The sequence below is a fragment of the Oryctolagus cuniculus genome, chromosome 18 (genome assembly GCF_964237555.1).
Source record: "Oryctolagus cuniculus chromosome 18, mOryCun1.1, whole genome shotgun sequence".
In the NCBI taxonomy this organism is placed as follows: domain Eukaryota; kingdom Metazoa; phylum Chordata; class Mammalia; order Lagomorpha; family Leporidae; genus Oryctolagus; species Oryctolagus cuniculus.
In genome coordinates, this window is record NC_091449.1 from 13,034,114 (window position 1) to 13,056,034 (window position 21,921).

Here is a 21,921-nt window from a genome sequence, read left to right on the forward strand (position 1 = left end):
AGAAAAAGAGGAACTGGCGACAAGGATGGAACAGAGGGTCTTAGGAAGATTTCCGTGTGCCCGAGCCTGTGGAAACCGGTAACAGAAGCTGCACTGCCACAGCTGCTTGCCCTGGAGCCACTGTGCGGGAAGTGTTACTGGTCCCTAAGAAAGAGCTCACAAAATCATCTTTCCCAGAGCAGTTCTTTCCAGCAAGGAAGTGCTCCCAGATGCAGTCATTTTGTTGAACAGGGGTGCAAGCGAGCCTAGTTGATTCTCTGACTCCAGATCAAAGCTCTGTAGATTTAGAAATAGGCTTACTTAGACTCCCCATTGAGTATTTTCTTTTCTTCTGCCTGAAAAGAACACATCGTCTTCTTTTTTAAAAATAAAAGATTTATTTATTTTGTTTGAAAGGGCAGAGTTACAAAGAGAGGGGAAGAGACAGAGAGTGAGAGACAGAGATCTTCCTCTCTCCACCAGTTCATTCCCCAGATGGCCCCATCAGTTGGGGCTGGGCCAGGCCAAAGCCAGGAGCCAGGAGATTCTTCCAGGTCTCCCATGTGGGTGCAGGGGCCCAAGCGCTTGGGGCATCTTCCACTGCTTTCACAGGTGCATTAACAGGGAGCTGGATCGGAAGTGGAGCAGCCGGGACTTAGGATGAACCAGTACCCATAGAGGGTGCCAGCGCTGCAGGCAGTGGTTTAACCACAGTGCCAACACCATAAAGAAGACATTATCTAAAGGAGTGTCAGTCATGAGGCAGCATGTTGATGTCTGATATATAATTTTTATTATAAATATTGAACAAATTTTATAAATAATTCCCAAGTGGCCTTAGCCAGGTGAAATTAAAAACTCAACATAGCAAGGATGAAGGAGATATTTACAGTACATGTCAGGGTCAGGAAACCCTGAAAGAGGTACCTGAGTGTGGAGAACTTCCGGCTAATTCTCATGAGGAGATTTCTTAGGCATGGCATGAGATAAAGTAGTCAATATGGAATAAAGCCTTTCTCTTACTAGCCACAAATAGATCTCACCTATGGAGCAGAAGCCTGCCTGAGAAGTGTGTTTGGCCTCTCCTCCTGCCTTTTTATAAAAAATTTTTATTCCTAAAACACACTGGAATTCACGGACACCAAGCTCAGGGCCAAGTTGTAATCCCCACTGCCTGACAGTGCTCATTTCCCAAGGAGTATCAGCACCAGTGCAGCTTCTGGCTGTAAACAATGCATCCATGGGTAACAGCGACCCCTCACACCCCAGCCGAGGCCAAGGTTTCCTGAGAAGGTGACTTGGGCAGAAATATGGGCTGGGGTGGTGGCTGCTGACCACTGGCCTGACAAGCTTAAAAACTGAGTCAGGTCCGTGTCTCGCCACGGGTAAGGAAAACTTCTTCTTTTCTATGTGGAGCCCTGGGGAAAAAAAAGAGCTGGGAGAATCTGCTGGCCAAGGGGACCCGAGGGGCTTGGTGGCTTCTTTCACCTAAGGCAGTCAGGCTGGCTTGCATAACTCACTCTTTCCCAGAAATAAGCAGTTACAAAATGAGAATGAATGTCACAGGAAAGAGGAAAGGCCAATACCCCAAACTGTTCATTCTTTAACAACAATTTAAGTAATCTGGCAGTAGCTCTCTGATTCTTTTCCCAAGTTCCTAGTAGATTAAGTCTATTTAAAACCAATCCTCCCCCTAAAGCGGTAATCGCTCCCTTTCTGGGCACTTAATACCTGTAAAGATATCAAGAGGCACGTGTACTTTTGTATTTTCCATTAGGAAATCAGCTATGAAACTTGGCAAATAGTTTTCCCAGTTTGCTTCTAGCGGGTTCTCTGGAGACAAGACTTGCCAAAGACTTAGGTGGTATTCTAATTAAGCAGCCAGGTACTCGGGCCCTGATCTTTTGGAGAGAGAAGAAACCAGTACTGGTTTTACTTTCTCTCTCTCTCTCTTCTGGCACCGTACTTCAGGGAAAAAGGACACATCCTCAAGCAAATCCAAGTTAAACTCTGATAGGACAGGACTGAGTGGGAAGCAACAATGGGCTCTGAGCAGGGAGGCGGGAAAGGGGACGGGAGGCCCTGGCAACGCTCTCCCAAAGTCGGCTTTGCCAGTTTCAGTGCCAAGGAAGATTAGGTTCCCTACCGACTCCCGGATGTGCCTTTCCACCTGTTGACACTGAAGGGCGGGGCTGTGAAGGGGTGGGGTGGGGGATGGGGGCTCCTTCCCTTTCCCCCTGAGGGTAAAGAGGCTGCTGGTGATGCAGGAGACACCCAGGATATCAGCAGTGGAGTGAGCAGGACAAGTGGCTTTACTTCTTCTTTACTTCTGAATAAACCGTTTCCGTGACTCTTGGGGATAAGGATGCTGGCGTTGGTTGCTGGGCGTTGAAAATCAGGGAGGAATATGTGACTTCATCAATCTGCAAAGCACGGGCAGCAATCAATTAAATCAGTGCCGCAGGTCAGGGCCTCCCTGCCCCGTGTGGTTCAGCACCAGGTGCCATCACCTCTTGGAAATGTTTAGCTTTGGAGAAGGGCTTTGGTCACCCATTCCCTGCCTAATGCACTGATCGTTACGGCGTTCATACAGTGAAATACGATGATACAACAATGATACATACAACAATGTGGATGAATTTCACAAAACTGTTGAAGGAGAGAAAGAAGTCAGACATATATATGGATGTGCTGTGTTATTATTCCCTTGCATAAGAGTGAAAAGCAGCCCACAGCACTATCCTGAGGGCAATGGCTACTCCTTGGAGGGAAGTGACTGGAAGGGTTTGTTGTTTGGGGGATGATCATGTAGTGTTTCTGAACTTGGGTACTGCATTACCTCGGTATGTTCAACTTGCGAAATTTACACATTGTGAAAGGGGCTGGCACTGTGGTGTAGTGGGTAAAGCCGCCACCTGTTGCACCAGTATCCCATGTCGGCGCCGGTTCCAAGTCCTGGCTATTCTGCTTCCAGTCTTCTCTCTGCTATGGCCTGGGAAAGCAGTGGAAGATGACCCAAGTCCTTCGGCCCCTGCGCTGGCATGGGCGACCAGGAAGAGCTCCTGGCTCCTGGCTCCTGGCTTCAGATCGACCCAGCTCTGGCTATTGCAACCATTTGGGGAGTGAACTAGCAGATGGAAGACCTTTCTCTGTCTTTCCTTCTCTCTGTAACTCTACTTCTCAGATAAATAAGTATTTTAAAAAAATTACTTATACATTGTGAAAGTAAACTTATGATTTAAGTAGTTTTCAGTATATATTTGTGCTCTACTAAAAGGTTAAGTAAGAAAATTCTGGGGACTGACTCTGTGGTGTGGTGGGTAAACCTGCTGTTTGCAGCGCCAGCATCCCATATGGGCGCTGGTTCAAGTTCCAGCTGCTCCACTTCCAATCCAGCTCTCTGCTATGGCCTGGGAAAGCAGTAGAGGATGGCCCAAGTCCTTGGGCCCCTGCACCCACATGGGAGACCCGGAAGAACCTTCTGGCTTTGGATCAGTGCAGTTCTGGCCATTGCAGCCAATTGGGGAGTGAACCAGCAGATGGAAAACCTCTCTTTCTCTCTCTCTCTCTGCCTCTCCTTCTCTCTCTGTGTAACTCTGACTTTCAAATAAAATAAATAAATCTTTTAAAAAAATTAAAAAGAAGGGGAGCATCCAGGACTCAAACTGGCACCCATACGGGATGCCAGCATTGTAGGCGGCGGCTTAACCCGTTACACCACAACACTGGCCCCGGGAATGATCTCTTTGACAGCTGAGAGAAGGATCAGACTGTGCTGAGTGCTTTAGACTTATCTCATTTAATCCCTTCAGCTTCTCTTTGAAGTAGGCAGAGTGCCCATTTTAAAGATGAGAAAGTTGAGGCTCAAAGAGGTCAAGCTGCTTGCCCAGGGCCACAGAGTTAAAATGAGCGACAGCCAGGATTCAAACACAGGATGGGGGGAATTCCAAAGTGCACATTCTTGCTGTGAGGTAGACTCATGGGAGTGATTAACCAGCACTTCTCTGCTTGCTGCTGCATTGAGGAATTTGACCAAGGACTTGATCTGGCATTCGTGTCTTCAAGAATTACCCGTTCTACCCAGAGACTTCCCGTGAGACGATGAGCCGGTGAGAGTGGCTGTGCTTACCTGTTCAGGAGAGCTGTCAGAGCGGCCCTGACCTGAGGAGGCAACAGAAGAGCTGTTACTCCACGGAAGTGCAAAGCTGACTTAAGGCCTTGGGATTTCTGGCTGAAGGCGGGGGAGGGGAGGTGGCCCGGGATCCATCCCCGGGGGAGTTGGGGGGGGGCAGACCCGGCACACTAACGGCAGCAGAGGGCAGAGGCAGAGCCACAGGAGGCCTCAGTCCACTTCTGAAGATGTCTAACAGCTTGCAAGGCCTTGATTTTTGCCCAGATGGTTTCTCAGCAACAGGCCGCGGCGGCAGGGAGGGGCAGGGAGGCCCACAGCACCCAGAGCAGCAGGAGACAGAGCCCCTCACTGAGGCAGAGCGCCCACATCCGTGACAGAGGCAGGAGGGGAAGCAGTAAGGGTGAGGAAGTGGCTCCTGGAAACATGTGGTCTTCTCAGGCCTCTGCCTGGCCTAGGTGGAGTGAGCTCCTCTCCTGGGGCTGTGTCCTAGGAAGGGCGTGAGGACCTATGCCAGCTCACGGCGGGTGTGGAGACCCCGCTGCAGGAATTCAGAAGGTAGCCAGTGGTTTGGGAATCTAGGATTCCCTGCCAGGATGGGCACATCCCAGTTCTCACTAGGGGGAGTGACTGTACTTACTGTGGTTGGAGGCTGAGGGTTTGTACTCTGTGAGATGGCGCTGGTCGCTTGCCCTAAATAAACATCAGACACTGTGACTGCTGTTCCCAAGCACAGGGTTAGGAAGGACACGGTCAGCAGACAGCTCCTCAGTTCTCCTGGTTCATGCTTGCTGTGGCTGGCCCTGCCTTTCCTCTCGGGACCTCGTCTGCCAGTCTAACCACGGCCCCTTCTAGTGTTTGCTCCTTTCCTGGTGGCTGGGTGTTCACGCTTAGGGCCGTTCCTTCTTAACTGCTTCTGCCCTTAGGTGTTTCCCATTTTGTTTTCCAGAAGCAGTTCTGTTTGTTTTCCCTCACTCTCTTTATTGAACAAGAAAACTTTGGTTGTTCCTGCTGTCTTTGAGGCTCTCTCCCTGTCCTGTCCCTCCCTCCTCCTGCTGCGCTGGTCAGCAGAGCATATGGCCCACTTGCTCCTGCTGCTGCTTTCCTTCCCTGACCAGGGGACAGAGCCGCGTAATTGTCTCTGTTCCTCCGAACCACGTGGGAATGGGAAAAATCACGTCTAAGAGACAGCTGGGTGCAGTGACCACGAAGACCAAGTGAGAGACACCTGCAGGAATCACTGCCAAGAAGCAGGTGTTTAGGAAGGAGGCGAGGGAGACCCAGGCCCCAAGACACCGGTGAAGAAGTCCTTTTGCTCTCCCAAGCGTGGCAGTCTGCCTTGGAGAAAACGGAACACAAGGAATAGGCATCATACCTGCCAATCTTGCTGCAGTACAGAAAATAGGCCAGGACTGCTATCAGAGCCACCCCAGCCACGACCCCGATGATGATGCCGGCAATGGCCCCAGGCAGGAGGCCAGGGCCTTCTGGCTCTGGATTATCTGTCACAGAAGAAAAAAAAGAGAGAAGGAGTGAAGGTGAAATTTGAAGTTATTCTACAGTGGGGGCGCCCTGAGCAACAGCTCTGAGCACGAAGCAGCCTCTGTGTGTTCCTTCAGACGGCGTTTTCTGCGCTGAGAATCAATCTACCACATCCTTGCAATTGATTCCTCTCTCTCTCTTTTTTTTTTTTTTTTTTTTGACAGGCAGGCAGGCAGGCAGTTAGACAGTGAGAGAGAGAGACAGAGAGAAAGGTCTTCCTTTTCCCGTTGGTTCACCCTCCAAATGGCTGCCACAGCTGGCGCTGCACCGATCCGAAGCTAGGAGCCAGGTGCTTCCTCCTGGTCTCCCATGCGGGTGCAGGGCCCAAGCACTTGGGCCATCCTCCACTGCACTCCCGGGCCAGAATCCGGAGCCCCAACTGGGACTAGAACCCGGTGTGCTGGCGCCACAGGTGGAGGATTAGCCTAGTGAGCCGCGGCGCTGGCCGAAAATAATTTTTTAATTAAGAAAAAAAATCAAAACAAAGAAACAAAATCCCAGGCTTGAAACTTTGTATTTAGCTCTTTTAACCTCTCGTATTTGTCAATACCTGTGTGCCAATGACTTTTTGTGTAATGCTCCTCACCCCTTAAGTAACACCTGTTGCATATTTTTCCTTATTTCTTTTGCAGCCATCTGGGGCTTAGCCCTCACCAGTCAGTTAAGGCTGGTAATTAATGCTGCTTTTGGCTGCTGTTATGGGTACTGACTACCTACTTGATCTGTGCTGGATACTTTTCATATATCTCATATGATCCAAACAATAACCCTGTCAGATACACAGTGTAGACATTGTTTCTGCTTTACAGACCAAAACAAAAAAAAAACCAAGGCTTAGAGTAGCAAACAGAAATTTCCCAAAGACATGGCTAGGAAGAGGTGGGTGTAGGACTACCTGACTCCAAGGCTGGTGGTAACAGTGGTAATAACAGAAGCTAATATCTAGGGAATGTTTCCCTGTGTGTGCATTTTGCTGAAGGTTTAATTGATTATTACATTAAAACAATTTATTTAATTGTTTAATCAATTGTTTAATTGAGTATTACATTTAAAACAATACCACTAAGCAGGTTCTCTTACTGCAGTTTTTAACTGAGGAATCCGAGGTTCACAGCAGTTAAGGATCTTGTGCAGTAGATTTATAACATGAAAAAAGAAAGTTCTCAAATCAACGTCCTACTCTTACAATAAATGGATTAAAAAAGGACAGCCTAAACTCAAAACTAGCTGAAGGAAGAAAATAATGGTGATTAGAGGTTTTAAAAAAGAGAAAATGGATGAAACATTTCTTCAGAAAAGATTGGCAGTATTGAGAAACTTCAAAAAGATTGAGAAAAAAAAGAGAGAAAGACTTCAATTACAAAGTCAGAAATGAAAGTGTGGACCTTATTACCAATTCTACAGAAGCAACAGGGATTATAAGAATACTGTGGATAACAGTGCCAGCACATGGGATAAACCAGATGAAATGGACAAATTCCTAGAAACACAATCTATCGAAATGGAATCATGAATAAATAGAAAATATATATCTATAATTAGTGAGGAGATTGAATCAGTAAAACCGTTTGATAAAATTCAACATTCTTTGATGATATAAATGCTCATGCTAGGAATAAGAGAAACTACCCCATCATTATAAAGACAATCTATGAAAAGCCTACAGCTAATATGCTCAGTGGAGAAAGACTGAACACGTCCCCTCTAAGATCAGGAATACAAGGATGCCTGCTTCACCACGTTGTTCAGCTTAGTAGTGGTAGTGGGTATCCACGCAAAAGAAGGAAGCTGAATCTTTACTTAATACCATAGACATGGGGCTGGCGCTGTGGCGCAGTGGGTTAACGCCCTGGCCTGAAGCGTCAGCATCCCTCAGGGACGCCGGTTCGAGTCCTGGCTGCTCCATTTCCGATCCAGCTCTCTACTATAGCCTGGGAAAGCAGTAGAGGATGGCCCAAGTCCTTGGGCCACTGCACCCGCATGGGAAACACGGAAGAAGCTCCTGGCTCCTGGCTTCGGATCGGCGCAGCTCCGGCCATTGTGGCTAATTGGGGAGTGAACCCACAGATGGAAGACCTCTCTCTCTCTGTCTCTCTCTGCCTCTCATTCTCTCTGTGTGTAACTCTGACTTTCAAATAAATAAACAAATCTTTATAATAAAAAAATACCATATACAAAAATAACTCAAAATGGATCAGACCTCAACATAAGAGCTAAAATATGCAACTCTTAGAAGAAAATGTAGGGTAAAATCATCAGGATATTGGATTTGGCAATGACTTTTGGCTATGACTGCAAAAGCAGAGGCAGCAAAAGAAAAAAAAAGATAAATTGGGCTTCGTGATAATTAAAAACTTTTGTGCATCAAAGGGCACAATATTTGTAATATTTGTAAATCATATTCCTGATGAAGGATTAATGTCCAAATCATTTGAAGAACTCAAAAAAACAAAACAACCTAATTAAAACAAACAACCTAATTTAAAAAATGACCAAAGGACTTGAACAGGCATTTCTCCAATGAAAATATACAAATGGTCAATAAGCACATGAAAAGATGCTCAATCTCACTAATCTTAGGGGTATACATGTCAAAATCACAGTGATATACCACCTTCCACCCACTAGGATGACTGAAAAACAAAGCAAAACAAAAAGGAATCTGGAAGGTCCCATAGGAAATGCCAGACTCAGGATAAGAAGCTAAGTGTATTTGATTCAGAGCAGGTGTCTTAACTGTAATGTTCTCTTGATTTTCTGTCCCCTGTGACTTTTATCCATTTTTGCACACCATTGTTGGAATAATCCCCCCAGTGAGATGTCGGAGGGACTGGGGGATCACATACCTTTCACAGTCATCCAGAGGGGGTCACTCTTGCTGGAGCAGTTCAGGTGGAAGGCCTCGCACTGGTACTCCCCTTCATCCACCTTCATGACAGGGTATATGTCCAGGGTGCTGTTGTCCTGGGACAGGCGCGTCCTCGCCGTGAGGTTCAGACTCTGGCTGTTGAAGGTCCACCGGATGGATATTCCAGCATCATCTGTGAGGCAGGTCAGGACCAGGCGGTCCCTTTCTAAGACTGTGGTGTTGATGACGTGGATGGACGGCTGTGCCACTGGCCCTGTGGAAACAGAGGAGGGGCCTGGCTGAGAGTGGGTCTGAGGCCTGGGACCCTTGTTTCTCAGAGGTCTCAGCCAGCTCTCAGGGCACACAATGAGCGTGTGAACGTGACCTGGAGGACGCCTGGGCTCTCTGCAGGGGTGTCTATTCAGGGGGATGACTGACCCCTGACCAGTTCCCTGGACATCCCCGTAGTGTACACTGGAAGCTTAGCCCATAGCTTCCAGCAATATCATTGTCAAGTAGAATGTTTGTCCAAGGACTTTTGTGTGAATTTTCCTAGAACTTCCTGTGACTATACAAGATCAGGTCTGGGGCTAGCATCATGGCACAGCAGGCGAAGCCACCACTGTTCACTTCCCACCCAGCTTCCCTGCTAATGCACCTGGGAAAGTAGCAAAAGATGGCCCGAGTGCTTGGGCCCCTGCACCCATGTGGGAGACCCAGATGGAGCTCCAGGCTTGGCTTCAGCCTGGCCCAGTCCTGGCTGTTGCAGCCATTTAGGCAGTACATCAGCAGATGGAAGATTCTCTCTCTCTTTCTTTCTCTCTCTCCCCCCGCCCCTGTGTGTGTGTGTGTGTGCCTTCCTCTGTCAGTCTGCCTTTCAAATAAATAAATAAATCATATTTTATTTAAAAAAGATCAGGCCCCTCCCTAGTACTGTGGATTTATATGCAGGGGGAAGATGTTTCTTTTCCTTTAATAAGTTAGGGAGAGAAGAGGCAGAGCAGGGATCAGAGCTCTGAACGGCTTAACCCCCGTCTTAGAATATTTCAAAGCCTCCTGTGTTCCCTGTAGCTCATGCAGGAGGTAAAAGAACACCAAGGAGACAGGAAGAGACGAGTTCATGACAGAAAGAAGCAGCTTGGCCTTGAGGACCCTTCCCCCCTCCTCTGTGAAGCCCCTCCCATGACATGGGCCTCTCTGGGGCTGGGAGAAGCCCCTCCCCCATTCCAGGTTGAACCAAGGTCAGCCATGAGAAGTCAGGGAAGCCAGAGGAGGAGAGTTTCAGAGGCAGAGAGGGAGAGCTCAGGGGAGCCCTGGGGCTCCATGGCCTGTACCCACGGACACAGACTGGGAAATGACTTCTTCCAGTCTCTTTTCTACAAACTGGATACCCAGAGGAGGAGAGTTTCAGAGGCAGAGAGGGAGAGCTCAGGGGAGCCCTGGGGCTCCATGGCCTGTACCCATGGACACAGACTGGGAAATGACTTCTTCCAGTCTCTTTTGTACAAACTGGATACCCAGAGGAGGAGAGTTTCAGAGGCAGAGAGGGAGAGCTCAGGGGAGCCCTGGGGCTCCATGGCCTGTACCCATGGACACAGACTGGGAAATGACTTCTTCCAGTCTCTTTTCTACAAACTGGATACCCCCCCCCCCGCCTCCCCCGCCATCCTCAGGCCTGGTGGCAATGCTGCAGGGCGTACTTACCAAAGACCGTGATGTTCTCAACAGCGGTCCTGTTGAGGCCAGTGATGGAGTTATGGGCGTGGCAGGTGTAGGACCCACTATCATTCACAGAGACGTTGGAGATTAGGAGTTCTTGTGTGGATTGCTGGAGCCTTCCATCGACAAGCCAGGAATACTGTGCAGGCGGGTCAGAGACCGCGTGGCAGAAGAGGCTGAGTTTTGCCCCTGAACAGTAATACAAGTCTGGGGGGGAAATGGTGGGGGCATCCGGGCCATCTGGAGCAAACAGAGTAGAGCCACATAGGTCGTCATCATTGGGGAGAGGATGCCCCCGGTCTGTAGAAGGTGTTCCTCTGAGCGCATCCCACCACAACCCCAGTACCCACTGAGCCTGAATCTGCAACGTTCACCTGTTTCTCCATCACAGGTGGGTGACAGGGACAGCCCCCCACCCCCATTTTCAGCTCAAGGCTAAACCTGTCCATATCTGCCTGGGACAGGATATCATGGCCAGCCTGGATGTCCAGGAGCGAGAGTCCTTGTTCTTGGATCTGGGAGGGGCTGAGTGGCCTGGCCTCTGGCCGTGTGGATTGGGGCTGGCAGCCCGGGCGTGGAAGAAGACATTACTCACAGGAAACGTTCATGGTTAATGGGTCACTGCGGATGGTGTTCCCTGGGTTACTGACTCCACACTCGTAGGGTCCTGTGTCATTCCGTGTGATGCTGAGCACAGTGAGAGTCCTGTTGTCCAGGGACAGCTGCAGCCTGTCCGTTGTCTCCAGGAGCCTCTGACCATTTATCCACCACAGATAGGTTATGTTCTGAATCTCAGGTTCACAGGTGAATGCCACAGAGTCCTCGTCTTCCACGGACTGGGACTGGTTGCTCGTGATGTGGGGCTCAGGTAATTTTGCTGTGCAGGAACAGAGAGACGATCACCCTGGGCGGTGCCTTTGATCCCTCCTGCCTTTGTTGGCATCTCTCACCTCCCAGCCAACCTGAGTCCTTAAAAGAACCAGGCAGGTGTGTGTGTGTGTGTGTGTGTGTGTGTGTGAGAGAGAGAGAGAGAGAGAGAGAGACAGAGAGAGACAGAGACAGAGCTACATGGTGACCTGGGTGCTCAGAGAAGGTGAGACCCATCTGCTCTGTGCCCAGGAGAAGCACAGACTTTGTCAGGTGTGAATTAAGCAGACCGAGGATCTGGAGTTGGAAACTACCCCCTCCCTACTCCAGTGCCTCACTCAGTCCTTGCTGATCAGCTGCCTACCTGGCCCAGCGGCGTGACCCTCATTGCCCAGCCCAGATGGGTTTCTCTGAGGCTTTCCTTTTCAGGAACATTCTGCAGATAGGTGGGTCATGCAGGGATGGGAGTTGAACAGGAGCAAGCCAGGTGGCCAGTTTAGTGGGCTGTGGGGCTCCAGTTCTGCCCAGGCGTTTGGTGGCTATTGACATGAGCTAATTAACTTCTAAAAGATAGAGTTCAAGGAATGATCTAGTTTGAGTGAGGGAGAGAGGCAGGGGTTGGTTGGCTTTGGAGCATGACTATACTCTCTGTCTTGGTCTTTAGCGTCCCTTCCTTTACTGCACAGAGCAGCGAGGACTATGTAGGACTTCCCTGAAATTACACATGGATTTTGCAAAGTGCACAAAGCGTGGCTGATGGAATGGGGAGGGGATCAGAGACTGGCTGAAAACCTGCCCTTCCGTGTGTTTGGTGGATCGAAAATAGAAGTTAAATTTTTCCATATGAGAAAAATTGTTATTAATGCATCTAGGGACAGTTGCTTAAAAAAAGATATTTCTCGGGGCCGGCACTGTGACTCACTTGGTTAATCCTCCGCCTGCGGTGCCGGCATCCCAAACGAGCGCCGGGTACTGTCCCGGTTTCCCCTCTTCCAGTCCAGCTCTCTGCTGTGGCCCGGGAAGGCAGTGGAGGATGGCCCAAGTGTTTGGGCCCTGCACCCGCATGGGAGACCAGGAGGAAGCACCTGGCTCCTGGCTTCGGATCGGTGCAGTGCGCCAGCCGTAGCAGCCATTTGGGAGGTGAACCAACGGAAGGAAGACCTTTCTCTCTGTCTCTCTCTCTCTCTCTCACTGTCTAACTCTGTCAAAAAAAAAAAAAGATATTTCTCTAGGGAACATGATACGTTCTTAGGCAACCCCTGAAGTCCAGCAAGGATCACACTGTGATAAGAGGAAAATGCTAAAGTCAGTTTGAAACCAGTGACTCCCTAGAGCCAGAAAAACGGTGAGCCCTGGTAGGAGGACAGAAGTGGTCAGAGGGGACTTGCGAGGTGTTTTTATGCAGAGGGAGAGACAATGCTACATCAGTGCTGTGTTAGTAAGTGTACAAGAGCCCTGTGTCCTAAGCTGCAGAGAGTCAGGGAAGGGGTGAGGAGCCCAACTCAGACACGGAAGAGGCTGCTTTTCTTCTCTCAGCCTCAGGCATCATAGTAGACTTTCATCAAATGGTTCCGAAGTGGGCAGAGTCCGAGTAAAACCACAGTGTCTCCTGCATCTCTCCATCTGTGGGAAGCAACCTCGTGATAATGGTGTCACCATGAGGTCACAGGTGTTTGTGGAATGGGCAATAAGCCCATGGGATGACACTGGTCTTCTCCCCCTTGGGGAAGGTACTAGGAACCACTGGAGGCACATAAGCCCCATGCCAGGGGTCAAGAGACAAGTGGGTAGAATGAGGGGTGGGCTTTAGGGCTCATAGACCTGTCCTCTGTCTCTGATCCCCTGGTTGGGTTGGTGTACAGAGTAGATGGAGGAATCACTCATCCCTGCCATGGGGCCCGTTGGTGTCACAGAGGGAGATGGTCCTGGATGGGGACACAGATGGAGCTTCTCCTGGTGACCAGGGAACATGAGCTCATGATGTGTCCCCACAGGGGCAGCTGCCTCGGCTGCTTTCTGTGCCCTGTATTATTGCCCAGGAGGGTGGACCTGGCTCTGGTGTTAGCAGGACGAGAACACAAGTCACTGGCAGGAAGTGTATAGGAAAGGTTAGGGTGGAGGACTTTGTGCAGGGTGGGGGCTGTCCCCACTGGAACTAACGGGTGGGTGTGGACAGGAGAGACATGGAGGAATGGATAGAGACTGAAATGCCCAGAGCAGGGAACAATGAGGGTGCAGGGACCCCCCCCCCAGGACCCAGGGCTCATGGATGCCCCAGAAACAGGTCCAGGGAGCCCTGAAAATGGTGAGCAGCCCCAGAGTCACATGAGACTCAGCTCCCAGGGCAGCTGTAGGGTCAAGTGGTCAGAGGGACAGAGAGCAGGTGTGGCCAGACCCCCTGGCCCTCTGCACCCAGGTGCAGTCCCTGAAGTTACCATGACCATTCATCCATTCACACTTCATTCCTTCCCTCCCTCATCAAACAGCTCCTTGAGCATCAGGTGCACTTTGGCCCATGCTGGCTGCAGGATGAAGAATGAAGAGAGAGAAAGCAAAGTCCTTCCCTTTGTGACACCAACGCATCAACCGGCACAGATGGCTTCAAGTCCGTTGAGGAGCGGTGTGGCTCACCCTGAGGGGGGAGCCTGCACATTCTCAGAACTGAGTCTTTGTTGACGCAGTTCTAGAATAAAATCTATAAAATCTTTATGCTCCCTCTCCTCGCACCAGAACATGTCCCTCCAAGCTGTGGAATTCTAGAAATAATGACTCTGGGGTGGGCATCTTGCCTAGCAGTTAAGACACTATTTGGGATATCTGCGTCCTCAATCTGAAGTGCCTGGATTTGGTCCCCTGCTTGGCTCCTGACTCCGGATTCCTGCTAATGTTCACCCTGGGAGGCAGCAGTGGCTCAAGTGACTGGGTTTTCCATGTTGGGAGACCTGGATTGAGTTCTCAACTCCTAGCTTCAGGCCCTGGCTGTTGTGGGCATTTGGAGAGTGAACCAACAAATGGGAGTGCTAGTGCTCTTGTTTCTCTCTCTCTCTCTCTCTCTCTCTCTCTCTCTGCCTCTCAATTTTTTTAAAAAAAAAAGATTGATTTATTTATTTGGGGGTGGGAGGAGAGAGAGAGAGAGAGAAAGTCTTCCATCTGCTGGTTCACTCCCCAAATGGCTGCAACCGCCAGAGCTGAGCTAATCCAAAGCCAGGAGCCAGGAGTTTCTGTCTGGGTCTCTCCACAGGTGCAAGGGCCCAAGCACTTGGGGCATCTTCTGCTGCTTTCCCAGGCCATAGCCTGGGATCAGAAGTGGTGCAGTCAGGAATCAAACCAGCGCCCATATGGGATGCCAGCACTGCAGGCAGAGACTTAACCTACTATGCCATAGCGCTGGCCCCTCTGCCTCTCAGTTAAACAAAAAGCAAACGACAAGAAAAGCCCTGGACCAACTCAGATCTCTGGTCCATAGATACCTAGTAAGGGGGAATAGGGCTGCAACTACAGACAGAACTGGACAAGCCTCAGATCTCCCAACCACAGTTTGTAAGACACTGATTCAGTAAATGTATTTCCTTGTATTCCCTTAATGGGACAAATAGCAAATGGTATTTGACAGGCAGAGTTAGACAGTGAGGGAGAGAGACACAGAGAGAGTTATAGACAGTGAGAGAGAGAGAGAAAGGTCTTCCTTCCGTTGGTTCACTCCCCTAATGGCCGCCACGGCCAGCACTGTGCCAATCTGAAGCCAGGAGCCAGGTGCTTCCTCCCCGTCTCCCATGCGGGTGCAGGGACCCAAGTACTTGGGCCATCCTCCACTGCCCTCCCAGACCACAGCAGAGAGCTGGACTGGAAGAGGAGCAATCAGGACTAGTACCCGGCGCTCCAACCGGGACTAGAACCTGGGGTGCCAGTGCCACAGGCGGATTAGCCAAGTGAGCCATGGCGCTGGCCCTGTAAATTAATCTTAAAATACTCAGAGGACCGGCCAGTGCCACAGCTCATTAGGCTAATCCTCCGCCTGTGGTGCCGGCACCCCGGGTTCTAGTCCCGGTCAGGGCACCGGATTCTGTCCCGGTTGCTCCTCTTCCAGGCCAGCTCTCGGCTGTGGCCCAGGAGTGCAGTGGAGGATGGCCCAAGTGCTTGGGCCCTGCACCCGCATGGGAGACCAGGAGAAGCACCTGGCTCCTGGCTTCAGATCAGCGCAGTGCGCCGGCCGCAGCGGCCATTGGAGGGTGAACCAACGGTAAAGGAAGACCTTTCTTTCTGTCTCTCTCTCCTCTCTCACTGTCCACTCTGCCTGTCAAAAAAAAAAAAAAAAAAAAAAAAAAAAAAAAAAAACTCAGAGGACCTTACCTACAGCTTGGCACAGAGGAGCTGCCCGAGTAAGCAGCATTTATTGACATTTGCCTCCCAGAGCCCCTGAACCTGATGCCCATGACCTTCCTGCTGAGCCCCTAAGTGCCCAGGGTGGTCAGCGAATGGCTGGGAAACCGTGCCCTGTGCTCTCCACGCTGTCTCAGGGGAGTGACCTGGCTCTGCCTGCCCACAGGGGGCTCTTGGGGCTGAGCCCTGCTGGTGACCACGGGACCACAGGGCTCCGGCAACTGTGAATCCTTGCTCCCATCAGCCCTGCCCAGGAGGCCAACACCTGGCCTGGCCAGGATCCACAGGGTCACCTGAGTCAGGGGCCTGGGTGGGACTTCCCGGGGCTGAGCATCTCAGGGAGGACCCCAGGGGTCCCGTGGACCGGGCTGACCAAGTCCTGCAGGGCTGTTCTCAGGGCCCTGTTCCTGGGGAGGGGCCAGGGGCCAGACTGCGACTGCTGCCCCTCTTCTGAGTTCCCCCACCCCGTCTGTCCCTCTCAGCAAAAGCCCGCAGGGTCTGTGTTCTGGAAAGGATCCCGATCTTTGGAATTTGTCTTCCCAGATGTGACCTGCACTGGATGCTCAAACCCCAGCACCGGAGGTGATGCAGAGGGGGAGGCACGATCCTGCGTGTGTCAAGTCGAACTAACGCCACCCGACACCCAGCACCCACAGAGCAAGCACTCACGGTACACGCGGAGCTGTGCAGATGCTACATAATCAGAAAGATAGTCTTCACTGAGGACTCGTACAGTGTAGGGTCCTGAGTCCTCCTGGGTGACGTTCTGCATCAGCAGGGACCCGTTGAGGAATATTCTCTCTCCACGGTATGCAGGCCCTGTAATATTGCTTCCAGTGTTTGACACATATGTTATAATACGAGAGCTCTGGTCCGTTGTTCCTCCCTTGAACCAGTGGGTTACTGGAGGATCCCACGTCAGATTGAGGACAAAGAGGACATCCATCCCTTCGGCAGCATTGGGCGGCACAGGTTCCACAGTGAACTGGGCCACGGTGGGCGGGATCCAGGCAGTTAGCAGTGAGACTGGGAGGGAGGAGGGAGAAATCAGGTAATAGGGGGACCTACATGTTGGGTGGAAAGATGGGGCCCTGGCTCCTGAGCAGGTCTCTTCACTCCTCAGCTTTGGGATGTATGTATGTGTGTATATATTTGTGTGTATAAGTGTGCGTATTTATGGATAGCATATGTGTTTGTGTGTGTGTGTCTATGTGTGTGTGTGTATTTGTCTGCTGTGCCTCCTACTGGGTCAAGGCCAGCAGCGTGACCTCCATCCCTTCAGTGCCTCTGAACCTGTCACCTTCTTTGGGTCTGCTCCTGGGCCCCTGCCCACAGTCAGGGGCGTCCTGGGAGCCCCCTTCCCTGGCCAGCTCCTCTGGAGACTGGGTCATCACTCTGACCGTCCCCTGCTCTGGTTCCCCCATGGCTCCTGTCAACATCTGGCCCCACCGTCTAGATGTCTGCTTGTCTGTCTCCTCCCCAGTGGGGTGGGAGCTCCGTGAGGTCAGGGCTGTGTCTGACATGAGCAGCAGCCCCGTGCCCGGAACAGGCTGCACACACCTGGGGTGAGGTGACCACTGTGCCCAGAGCCCTGCACGTCTGGGTGTGAATTTGTCAGCTTCTGGGGCTGGTGGCCGAGGATGACGTTTAACACCTCAGCGTGCTTTTATTCGGAGCGTCTCTCCGAAACCGTTGTTACCACCGCCTTTCAAAATGAGGTGGGCAGTGATGATTAACCAGGGAAACAGAAGCAAGGGCTCTCCTGCCCCTTCCCAGTCCCACTTCGCTGCATTCCCTGTGGCTGAGGTCCCCCCTCCCCTCCCCAGCTCCAAAGGGAAGCCCCGTGTCCCCTCTCAGAGCTCTGTCCTGCCCAGAGCCCCCAGCCTCTCCCTGAGCTCCCACTCCAGGGAGTCGCGCCCTCTCACCTGCCAGCAGGAGCCCCAGCGGGGGGACGCGTGTTCTGCGTGGAGGGGCCGAGGAGGGCTCCATGGTGTCCACTGCCCGCTCTGCCCTGCCTCTTGGAGAGGAGCTTTGGCTCCAGAAATGCTCCCAAGCTCTGCTGCTCACAGCTCTGCCGGCCTCCCTCCCTCTGCCCTGAGCCTCCTCTGGGGACAGGGGCACTTGCCAGGGTCACGTGGGCTGGGGGCGGGGTCTCTGCCCAGGAGACCTCCCTGTCCCCTCCCCTCTCAGTCCCGCCTCCCTGTCTCTTCCCCTTTCCCTCTGTTTGGGTTCCCCAGATCACACTTTGACAAGCAAGGATGCCGGGGTCCCCTGACCTCAGAGAGAACAACCCACCACTTAACCTCTGCAGGTTTTGGGTCTGGTCACCCAGCACCAGGTTTTGGGTCTGGACACCAGGTTTTGGGTCTGGTCTCCCAGCACCACGCAGAAAGCCCCTGGGTCCCCAGACTTGCTGGGTTACTTCTCTTGGTGACATAGCTGCAGCTGGGCATCAGGGTCTTCCCTGTGTCCTCAAATGCTCTGGGAAAGTGCGATTTACTCTGGGAGCTGGAAAGGAGCCACCTGCATGATGACCAGCGAGGGGGACGTGCCGCCCATCTCGGTGTCCTCAGCTGGCCTCTGACCCGGGGACAGGACCCAGGAGCAGGTGTCTCGGGAGGAACTGCAGCTCTGGGTATGCAGTGGCAGGCGTCCCCCCTGTCCTGGGAAGAGGTGACTGAGTAGAAGGTGTTGGGTGGACGCAGGCCCTGTTGTCTCCCGTAGGTTTCAGGAGCCCCACCCCCACCCCCGCCGTGTGTTGGTTGAGCTGTAGCTCAAGACTGTCCATGTCCTCCCTGGCTGTCCAGTCCCAGATGATTCCCCTGGAGTTACCCTGCCCGTGGGCGGTACCTAGAGGGAGTGGGGGCTGCACAGGGACTCCTGGCACAGCAGGGTCCCCAGAGGATAGGAAGGAGTGAGTGGGACACAGCGGCCATATGGGAGGGACCCTGAGGGTCTGTTGGAGCCACGGATGGGAGTGGGCTCCATGTCCACCTCCAGAGTCAAAGCCAGGGTGGGTCTCAGGGGATTAATTTCCTGAATGTGGTCTGTGCATCCTGATGCTGCCCTCTGGTGGGCATGAGGAGACCTGCAGACAATGTCAGGGGCTACACCAGAGACGCTAAGGGCTGCCTCTGATCCCTGGACAGCGGTGGGCTATGACTTCCAGGGGGCAGGGTCGAGTCACCCAGGGCCCTGTTGACTGCGTGTTCCTGAGCTTTTGGACTCCATGCCAGTGCAGGGTGAGCCCAGGGGGAGGATGGGAGTTGTCCAGAGGATGTGAGGTCCAGTATCAGAACGGTCCTCCCAGGGATGTTCTGGGATGGAGCTGTCTGTCCCCGAGCTTTCAAGGGAAGGCTCAGAAGTGACTCTCGACGCTTGAAGGAGGAGGCCCTGATCTTGGAGCTGAGCCCCGGGATGCTCTGTGTTTCCTCCGTCACAGTCCTGGCTGTGGCCTCAGGGCCATCTGTGTCTCTGTCGTCTGCTCCAGGCCTCCCCACAGATCTGGAACCGGAGCGGCTCCAACCTGGCGACTCAGCCAGGGCATCCGTGGATTCCTCCAGTAGGCGAGGGGGGACTCGGGGCCCCTCAGCCCCTGTGAGATGGAATCTACAGCAGATCCTGGGTTACCCTGTCCTGTCCCGCGTGGGAGATTGTGCTAGTTCCACAGGACTCCCTGGGCTGCGGGCACGTCTGTAGAGGACCATAGCCAGGTGTCTCCACAGAGCTGAGACCCTCGGGGCTGGGGTCTCACCCCCTGACTTCCTTTGTGGTCAGATGGGGCCCACTCCTTCCCCAGTGTAAATCCATCCAGGGTGTGGCAGGCCCTTTGGGGGGAGGGGTGCCAGCATTCTGGGAACAGGCTGGGTTCCGACCCCTCACTGTAAGGAGGTCCCTGCCACCCCAGCCATGCTGAGTGAAAGCCTGTCCCTAGGACAGCCACAGGCCCTTGCTGGCCTCCCCCTAGGCTGAGGCCAGTGCCCCTGCGCCCACAGGGCCATGCCCTGACCTCAGGGGTCACATGGAGGTGATGTGCTTCTGCTCTGAGTTCCCCTTCCATTTTATGAGTGTTTGTGACGGATTTGTTATGTCAGACCTTGGGCCGGGCCCTGGGTGTCCCACGGAGAGCAGGAGAGATGTGATCTCTGGCCTCGTGGAGTCTCCCTTGTTCGGGGAGACGGGCACTGGGTGAACATCATGGAAGCTGTGGTTAACCGTGACAGAAGAGGGCCAAATTGGAGGGGACAGTAACTGGCCATCGAGCTGCTCTGGGCATCGCAGGGAGCACTTCTGGGTCCTTTTGGTGAGACCTGAAGCTGAGCGGATGTCTCCTGGGAAGGAGGGTGTGGTGGCAGACACTGGCTGGAAGGAGGAGCTGACAGAATCTGTGGGGCAGCTCTGGCTGGAGAAGGACCAGACCATGGGCCCTACTGAGGCTTCAGGCTGTGGGACATTGCCGCCCCCTGGTGGCTAGTGCGGAAAGTGCAGACGGCAGAGGCGCCGTGTCAGGCCGCTTGTTTTATTCAGTCATTCTGCACAGGTTTCCTATGGGTCACGTATGGTGACGATGTCCCGTCATATACCTGTTCAGTCTCTGTTGCTACAGGCACATTATCCTCCCTCTCTCCTCAGTGAGACCTCCCCAGCCCAGATTGCTGTGACCGTCTGTCGCTTTGTCTGCAGATTACACTGTGTGTGCGCCCCCTGGTGGCAGCGGTGTCTGATGCTGAGCACTTAGCGGGGATCTGAGGGGGAAGCCGGAAGCCGTGTGTCGGGAGACAAGGACTCACAAGTCCACCCCACTTCTCAATCCCAGGGCCTGAGGTCCAAGACAGGGGACCCTGACTCTGGAGATAGCACACACTCTCTGTGTCCCGGGTCAGGGGTGGTTCCTTCCTGTTTGGCCGGACCTGGCCTCAGGTGCCCCCCCGTGCCCATGGTGAACTCTCACATGTTCTCTCCACAGTGGCCTAGGTCTCTGTGGGCCTCTCCATCCATTGTGTTGGAGAGGCCCACAGAGACCCAGGCCCCTGGTCCCGAGACAGCTGCACACCCACAACGCACGCTGGGTGCACCACAAAGCCCGTGGCCCTCCTCTTCCACCCATTCCTGGGTTTTCTCTCCTGCACCACCTTCTCCTGGACCCCAGCTGGCTGCCTCAGCCAGTGTCCCACCTGCTCCTGTTCCAGGCGGCTGCACGTGATGTCACAGCCCCTCACCGTCTCTGGCCTCCCTGGCCTCTGCTGTTTGTTGTGAACCCTGAGCCCCGTGAGAGAGAACAGGTGAAGCCCACATTGCTGCTCTCCATGGTGGTGCACTTTCTAGCCAGTGTTGCACCTGGAAGGACCATGGTGGGGAGCCATGGCCCAGAGGTGCCCGGATCCCAAGGGGCATGGCCCAGTGTGGGCTGGACCTGTGAGCTGACTCAGTGTCCTTGACCAGTTCCCCAAGCTCTGTGCTCCTCTCTGTAGCTGATTCTCTGTTACCCCTAAGCCCATCCTAAGGTCCCCCTTACAAGGCCCAGATGGCCAGGGCTGTGTAGAGGGTGAGACCTCACAGTGTCCAGGGGACAGGCTCATAACCTCCCCTTTCCCAGCCCCATGACTAGGTCTAGACGGGGCCAGAGCAGAGGAAGTGAGAACCCACTGACAGAGTCTGTGTCCTGGGTGTGCAGTGGCCTGTGCCTCTGGCTTAGCCCTCAGTCTCTGTGCCAATACATGGAATTTGCACAACTGGTCAACCTCACGTCTCTAAGCCCTCAGGTTTCTCTGCAGAGGAGCCATAAGAAATCTGCATATGAGTATAGAGAGGCCTCTGTGCCCTCGGTGGGTGTGATTCCCATGGTGGTTTTCTTTTATGTGACTCTTTAAAAATTGTGGTAAGATATATATGACATAAAACATGCCATTTGAACCATATTCAGAGCTAAATGGCATTAATTACATTCACCATGTTGAATAACCATCACCACCAATTCTTTTCCGGAAAATTCTGATCATCTGAGGTAGAAACTGTGTCCACTAAGCAGGAACTGCCCAGTCCTCAGGTGCCCTCCACCTCCCATAGTCTCATCTACTTCCCCCCGCGCATTTGCTGTTGACATGTTGCATATAAGTGGACTAACACAGCACTTTAGTTCTGGCTTTTTCCACTTAGCACAATGTTTCCACGGTCCCTGTGTAGGTTCTCCATCCTTTTTCATGACTGATTAACCTTCTGTGTACACCGTATCTGTCTGCCATTCATCTGTTGATGGGCACCTAGCTTATTTCCACATTTAACCTATTGTGAATGGTGCTGCAGGGAACATTTATTTGCATGCCAGCATCTTTCTGAGTCCCTGTTTTACATTCTTTGTGTGTATGCTTAGGAGTGGCATTTCTAGGCTGTATGCTAATTCTGTGTTTAGTGTTTTGAGGGACAACCAAACAGTTCTCTTCAGGGGCTGCGTCATTTT

At 52.5% G+C, this 21,921-nt stretch overlaps 1 protein-coding gene and 1 long non-coding RNA gene across 3 annotated transcripts in view; one reads left to right on the top strand and one right to left on the bottom strand.

Annotated features, from left to right (window-relative positions):
* The window catches only part of LOC138846443 (uncharacterized), a 56,491-nt gene extending 42,700 nt beyond the window's left edge, over positions 1 to 13,791 (top strand). Inside the window, exon 2 of the long non-coding RNA XR_011383927.1 lies at positions 13,571 to 13,791. This is a non-coding gene — a long non-coding RNA (uncharacterized lncRNA). The remainder of the gene's footprint in view (positions 1 to 13,570) is intronic.
* On the bottom strand, positions 750 to 17,579 carry CEACAM1 (CEA cell adhesion molecule 1). 2 transcript variants are annotated; one of them, XM_008249692.4, is made up of 9 exons: positions 17,390 to 17,579; positions 16,134 to 16,490; positions 10,813 to 11,094; positions 10,203 to 10,457; positions 8,497 to 8,772; positions 5,484 to 5,610; positions 4,749 to 4,801; positions 4,109 to 4,140; positions 750 to 2,402 (listed from the first exon to the last, which is right to left on the bottom strand). In XM_008249692.4, the coding sequence occupies exons 1-9, from the start codon at positions 17,451 to 17,453 to the stop codon at positions 2,292 to 2,294; spliced, it is 1,557 nt and encodes a 518-aa protein (XP_008247914.4). In that variant the 5' UTR covers positions 17,454 to 17,579; the 3' UTR covers positions 750 to 2,291. The 2 variants fall into 2 exon arrangements, with proteins under 2 accessions (XP_008247914.4, XP_017193737.2); XM_017338248.3 differs by lacking the exon at positions 4,749 to 4,801.
* Between the last annotated feature and the right edge of the window lie 4,342 nt (positions 17,580 to 21,921).